This window comes from Oratosquilla oratoria, chromosome 35, assembly GCF_046742065.1.
Source record: "Oratosquilla oratoria isolate Oo_2021 chromosome 35, ASM4674206v1, whole genome shotgun sequence".
NCBI lineage: Eukaryota > Metazoa > Arthropoda > Malacostraca > Stomatopoda > Squillidae > Oratosquilla > Oratosquilla oratoria.
The window spans coordinates 17060994-17068493 of NC_134811.1; the positions used below are offsets into that span (position 1 = coordinate 17060994).

Consider the following 7500-nt stretch of genomic DNA (forward strand, 5'->3'; position numbering starts at 1 on the left):
GGAAACTGATACACTCCTACATAGATATCACTTTCTTTGGAGGGGTCTTGCGAAAGGGTGGAGGGGTGTGGAGTGTATTCAGGGATGGAATGGGTGGGAATGATTTTATGCCTTTTCCTTTTTGGCTACCTCCCTTGCAAAGGGGAAAAAGCCTTGGTATATGTATGTATGTACAATAATATATATATATATATATATATATATATATATATATATAATGTATATATATATATATGTATATATGCGTAAGTAACCACTAGGAAAAGTAAACTAACGAAGCAGAGCGCTTTCGTATAATTACATCTTCAGTGCAGATACAAAGAAGGAATTATAAGATGAAGAAACAAGGTACAGAATATATGACATAGTGAAGAGGGCATTCGGAGAGGTAGTGGAAGAAGTACACGTGACGGACGTTTGGGCCGTCCTGGTAGCCAACAAGTATGGGACGTTTGGGCCGTCCTGGTAACCAACAAGTATGGGACAACTGCTCATAATTTATATTACAATTCAAACAATTTTGAAATTTCATGAGAAATAAAACTATCTAATTTGTACAAACCTTGATGAAGATTAACATTTATCCCCTTACTAGATTTGATCAAACTGCATTCAATTAAATTTCTTTCTGTTATGTTGTTGTTGTATGTGATGACTTTAGCGTTATCCCAGTCAACTGGGTGGTTAAAATGGTTCATGTGGTTGAATATACCGCTAGATTGGTTTCCCTCTCTAACGTATTTCTTGTGTTGATTGATTCGTGTTGTGAGTGTTTTAGCAGTCTGACCAACATAAAACTGATTACATGATTTGCAAGGTATTTTGTACACACACCCTTTATTACTATTGACAGAATTATTTATGAGCAGTTGTCTTACAGTGTTCTTATTATTGAAAACTACATTAATGTTAAATTTACGTAATATATTTGGAATATTTTGCAGGTTCTCTTGGTACGGTAAAATTAGCAAGTTATTCATATTGAAAGTTTGAGTTGACTTAAGGTTATAAAATGTCCTTTTAGCACGATTGTAAGCTTTGTCAAGAACATGTGTGGGGTATTGTAGCTTAGTACCAATGTCGTAAATACATCTTATTTCATCATCGATGTACTCTGGGCTGCAAATGCGTAGGGCCCTGAGGTACATCGACGAAAAAACAGATATCTTTACGCCATCAGGGTGTGAGGAATAATAGTGTATATATGAACAAACATTGGTTGGTTTGCGATATACACTAAACTTGGAATTTGCAATCTTTAACACACAATTTGATCAGTTCAATTAAGGTGCCTGAAGGTAATGGTAAATCGTGCTTATTTAACTCTTCTTTAAGATAGAGATACAAACTTTCGAAATGGTTGGTAACAATTCTTAGTCCACTAGTTGGAACTATTTCCACTTCACATGTTAAGAACAGTTTGGACCTCATTAACAAACTAAGTGAGGTAAAACCAGATTATGAATTTAAATTGGTAAGTTATGATATTGTTAGTTTGTTTACGAAAGTTCCTTTGGATGACCTTTTAATCTATCTTAAAGAAGAGTTAAATAAGCACGATTTACCATTACCTTCAGGCACCTTAATTGAACTGATCAAATTGTGTGTTAAAGATTGCAAATTCCAATTTAATGATAAATTCTATTCTCAGAAATTTGGAATGAGCATGGGTAATCCTCTCTCCCCCGTATTGAGTAATTTATATATGGAGTTTTTTGAAACCAAAATTTTAAATAAGATCATTCCCCCCAACATTACATGGATGCGGTACATTGATGACATCCTATGTCTGTGGCCCATTCAAGATAATATAAATGATTTTTTATGTAAGCTTAATAATTTGGTCAGTTCCATTAAGTTCACGGTGGAGATAGAGAAAGAAGGTGTTTTGCCTTTCCTTGATTGTAATATCTACCGCCGTGAAAGTGAGTTGAAGTTTAGTGTATATCGCAAACCAACCAATGTTTGTTCATATATACACTATTATTCCTCACACCCTGATGGCGTAAAGATATCTGTTTTTTCGTCGATGTACCTCAGGGCCCTACGCATTTGCAGCCCAGAGTACATCGATGATGAAATAAGATGTATTTACGACATTGGTACTAAGCTACAATACCCCACACATGTTCTTGACAAAGCTTACAATCGTGCTAAAAGGACATTTTATAACCTTAGGTCAACTCAAACTTTCAATATGAATAACTTGCTAATTTTACCGTACCAAGAGAACCTGCAAAATATTCCAAATATATTACGTAAATTTAACATTAATGTAGTTTTCAATAATAAGAACACTGTAAGACAACTGCTCATAAATAATTCTGTCAATAGTAATAAAGGGTGTGTGTACAAAATACCTTGCAAATCATGTAATCAGTTTTATGTTGGTCAGACTGCTAAAACACTCACAACACGAATCAATCAACACAAGAAATACGTTAGAGAGGGAAACCAATCTAGCGGTATATTCAACCACATGAACCATTTTAACCACCCAGTTGACTGGGATAACGCTAAAGTCATCACATACAACAACAACATAACAGAAAGAAATTTAATTGAATGCAGTTTGATCAAATCTAGTAAGGGGATAAATGTTAATCTTCATCAAGGTTTGTACAAATTAGATAGTTTTATTTCTCATGAAATTTCAAAATTGTTTGAATTGTAATATAAATTATGAGCAGTTGTCCCATACTTGTTGGTTACCAGGACGGCCCAAACGTCCCATACTTGTTGGCTACCAGGACGGCCCAAACGTCCGTCACGTGTACTTCTTCCACTACCTCTCCGAATGCCCTCTTCACTATGTCATATATTCTGTACCTTGTTTCTTCATCTTATAATTCCTTCTTTGTATCTGCACTGAAGATGTAATTATACGAAAGCGCTCTGCTTCGTTAGTTTACTTTGTCTAGTGGTTACTTACGCATTTGTGAACACACGCTCCTAGTGTTTTTATTGCATATTTATATATATATATATATATATATATATATATATATATATATATATGTATGTATGTATGTATGTATATGTATGTATGTATGTATGTATGTATGTATGTATGTATGTGTGTATGTATGTACGTATGTATGTATGTGTGTATGTATATGTACATATGTCATCATTGAACTTACCAATGTTCATGACTGTTTCATGTCCGATGACTGTAGCGGAGCTGCAAAGGAAGAGTCCCAACGTTACAGTGAACAACGTCGCCCTCATGGTGTCTTTCACAGCGAGGTCTTGTCACGTCGTTGAACTGACTAAGTCGTCTTCGACGTCACTTCGAGTCTTCGTCTGTTTATATATCTAAATACGATCGTTCGTGAGTTAACATACACTGCTTTCAAGTACCCTGATCTTTTTCTTCGGGAATGAGTTGTTCTGATGTAGTTCACAGTGCAGCAGAGGTAATGGGAATGCTGTTTCACTACTTCGAAGTAGTGATTCAGATTTTGTTGACAAGGGAACGTTAATCGAGGGAGAGGGTTGTAAGTTCGATTACTTAGAATGCGTCTGTATATGTATTTTGTGTTAACGAAAGGAGACAAGCACGTCCAGGGTTGAAATGGTCGCGAACCGCACTGTGTGAGTCGACTTTGAGGCAGGATGTGACATAGCTACCAGACCCATCGGCAGGAAATCTGACGTCAGGTCGCCTGACAAGATTACAGCGGCTTATACTATATAACGCAATGGCTCAATGACAGAAAGGTCGATATTAATATAACTTTTTCAAAATCAACAATTTTGTACTGACTGTGGTCGTCGCTATTTTTTTTTTTTTTTTTGTCATCGTCATCGCTTTTGTAGGTAATCCTATCATTCATGCCCGTTGCATATCCGTCGTCGTCTTCGTCGTCGATGTCGCTATTTTAGTCGATGTTCTCGTCATGCCTTGAACGATCCTCCTCTTTTGGTTTTATTAGCTTAATGAAAGGATCAGAAATTGATATGGCATTCATCTTATACGTTAAAATTGCATATGTCAAGAGTATATCTTTAGGTGCATTCCTGTAGATAAAGACAGATGCTGCTAGAAATGTCTAGCATCTTCAACTTTTTCCCTGAGCACGAGTGTATATAAATCAAGATTTGCTGTGCAAAACAGCAAATCCCTGATTTTCATATTTTCTGGTATGTGTTGACCTGAATATTCTCCTTAGTCTGGCACTGTACTACAGACAGAAAAAGGAATTTCTCTACACTAACGCATTTGATGCTCAGCAAGTCGAATGTCTACGTCCTTCACAAAACGACAAAGCTAGAAGTCATTCCGTACTAAGGTTGATTATGCTACGACTGTTCCAAATTGTTTCGCTCTTGTCTATTTCCATAACCTTTCAGGAGGACTGGGCGAAGCTTTTTGTTTCCGTTGCAAGTGAACGCAACTCAAAGACTGTCAAGCAAGCATTTGCTACGCTGATCTAAACAAGGGCTCATGGCATGCCTTACACCCACGGCATATTCCATTTAATCTTCATTTTGTTCCTACGTAAACTAATTTATTCTTTTATATCTAAAAAAAACTGTGGCTTGTAAACTTCTGCTTACTGTTTTTATTCAACTGGGGTCAGAGTGCTCATAGATGACTTTACTGTTATAGGCTTAGACAGTTACTAGGTCATAGAAGAGATTTCGGCGGCCTAGTAGATAGAGAGCAGAGTTATAGATTCTCCTTTACTATTAAAGGGGTGCCACGGAGACAGAAAATATATTCAAGTTAAAGATTAACTGTCCCATTTTACTCCTCTATCCTTTCTACTTCAAATAAGGCAAAATGAATGACCAACAAACACTTGTATATTCGAATCAAAATAAGTCAAACATTTAGTGATAAAAGAGATTGTTGTCACTTCATTTTATTCTATTCAACACTTGTGCACTGATGGCCCAGCTGGATGCGTGAAGGCTTCGTAACTTCCTAGTCGCAGGTTCGAGTCCCACACTTGTCTCAGTTTCCCGGCAGAGGCTGGTTCCTACAACGCAACAGTCCTTAACCCATTCAACTCCGATGACAAGATGTCTTGTCATTTGGTCAAATAAAACAAAAAATCATAAAACACCAAAATGTTTGATCAAACACCAGAAAAATATTACGTCAATCCTCGCTTCGCTCGCAGCGAAGCGAGGACTGACGTCATATTTTTCTGGTGTTTGATCAAACATTTTGGTGTTTTATGATTTTTTGTTTTATTTGACCAAATGACAAGACATCTTGTCATCGGAGTTGAATGGGTTAAAAATATGAGGTAACGACCTCGTCCATAGCTCTTGACGTACGCTCTTCATCATCTTCTAAAACGTTAGTTATTTGTTAACAGTTTTCCGTATAAGAGTGATCATATCAGGTTGGTTTCAGTAATCATGGAAGTATTCTGGCCACGACATTAACGAGTGTTGTCATTGTCAATAAATGATTATCACAATGAGAGACTTTATGATTTGACACATTATAAAGTTATTTGTTTTTAATCTTTACAATAAACTGTGAATGTGTTCCAATACTTGCCCTCAAAAAATGCAGGTGAGCAAAAAAGTACTCGGCTAAAATTTCTCCGGGTCTGTTAGGCAAGCACTATTTTCATACTTTTGGAATTGAATCACGACACAATAAACAGAGATGTCTTATCTTTCTTTAACACGTGAATATTACAGGAGACCTACCTGTCTCCTTAATAACAAGTGGGAGATATCAAATTGCTTCCGCCTTTTTATACAGTTGTCTTGTTTTTGTTGTTTAATACATCGTCATTGAGGAGCGCGAAATTTGAATTTCGATTTTTCGCAAGTCCGCATTTTTTAGCGCTCCTTATTTCGAATTTGGCGTTATGGCGCGGACGCGAAAATGTGCATTTTAAAAAACAAGCCCTGTGTTCATACTTATTTCTTCATTTGATTGGTGTTGTGACGTGAGCGTTCTAATTTTCATAAGCCCTATTGTATGGAAGGTTGTGACATAGACTGTTAGTTGGGTTGTGGTAATGTCAGTTAAGATTACTAGTGAAAGCTAGAAAAAGAAGGGGGGAAAATCAGGAAAAAAAAAGAAAGAAGAAAAAAATGTCATCCATCGAAGCAAAATGACTGTCGATTGAGTCATGGTAGCGTTGAACGACACTTGTTTTAACTGGCTTTGTTAGATGTAAGAGAAAGGCCAGAAGTCAGGTTTCCTGCAGCTGTTCTTCTATGATAATGAAACTCAGTTTGTGGGCGACATCCGGAGAATGACATAAACAAATGTAGTGTCACCAGAATAATCATATATAGAAAAAATATGTTCTGCTAAGTAAGTTGTTCATGAACAAAAATAGTAGAGTAGGAAAAAGAATTGATGCCTGTGGGACTCCAGAGGTTATAGGGATGCGAGGAAAACACAGTCTATATTAGTTGCTAAAGAACGGTCAGAAATTGATAAGATAGGAAGGGGTAGAGGTAAGGTATAGATACTAAATGTAGGTAGCTTGGACATCATGTATTTTTCCCAGATTCCACCAAATACTCTTGAGGTCTTGAATCACGCGTTGCCCTTGCGATCGACAGCTGTTATCTTCACGGCTGGCGGCTCAGAGCTCATATCTCGCTGTGTATATGGGTAATGCTGTGACCTCACACACACACACACACACACACACACACACACACACACACACACACACACACACACACACACACACACACACACACACACACACACACACACACACACACACACACACACACACACACACACACACACACACACACACACACACACACACACACACACACACACACACACACACACACACACACACACACACACACACACACACACGCACACACACCACACACACACACACACACACACACACACACACACACACACGCACACACACACACACACACACACACACACACACACACACACACACACACACACACACACACACACACACGCACACACACACACACACACACACACACACACACACACACACACACACACACACACACACACACACACACACACACACACACACACACACACACACACACACACACACACACACACACACACACACACACACACACACACAGAATAATCAGACCTCTCATCTGCCCTGCACCTCGCTATTACTACCTGACTTAGCGGTTCAAGAGATTAATGCTCACTTTGCTTCCATCTGCCAGACCTTACCCCCCCTTAACCTCTCCGGTCTACCTGCCTACCTCCCTTCCCCCTCACCCCCTGCCCCTGTCCAGGAGGCTGACGTTGCCACTATACTAAGTAAATTAAAGTATAACAGATCTACAACACCTTCTGATCTACTTATCAAAATCTACAAAGAATTTGCCCCAGAACTTGCCCTCCACTTTCCTCCATAATTAATGCTTCACTGAGTCAAAACTCCTGCCCCAGTGACTGGAAAATTTCATATATCTCTCCCATCCCCAAGCGACCTTAGACCTATTGCCATCACCCCAATCCCAAATCCTTATCTGTGAGGGTTT

The 7500-nt window shown here is 38.2% G+C and overlaps 1 protein-coding gene across 1 annotated transcript in view; it reads right to left on the reverse strand.

Annotated features, from left to right (window-relative positions):
- LOC143018574 (uncharacterized) overlaps positions 1–3610 on the reverse strand; it is a 13582-nt gene extending 9972 nt beyond the window's left edge. The window contains exon 1 of the mRNA XM_076174061.1: positions 3144–3610. Coding sequence (XP_076030176.1) covers positions 3144–3231 — 88 coding nt within the window. The 5' untranslated portion in view covers positions 3232–3610. The remainder of the gene's footprint in view (positions 1–3143) is intronic.
- Positions 3611–7500: the final 3890 nt, after the last annotated feature.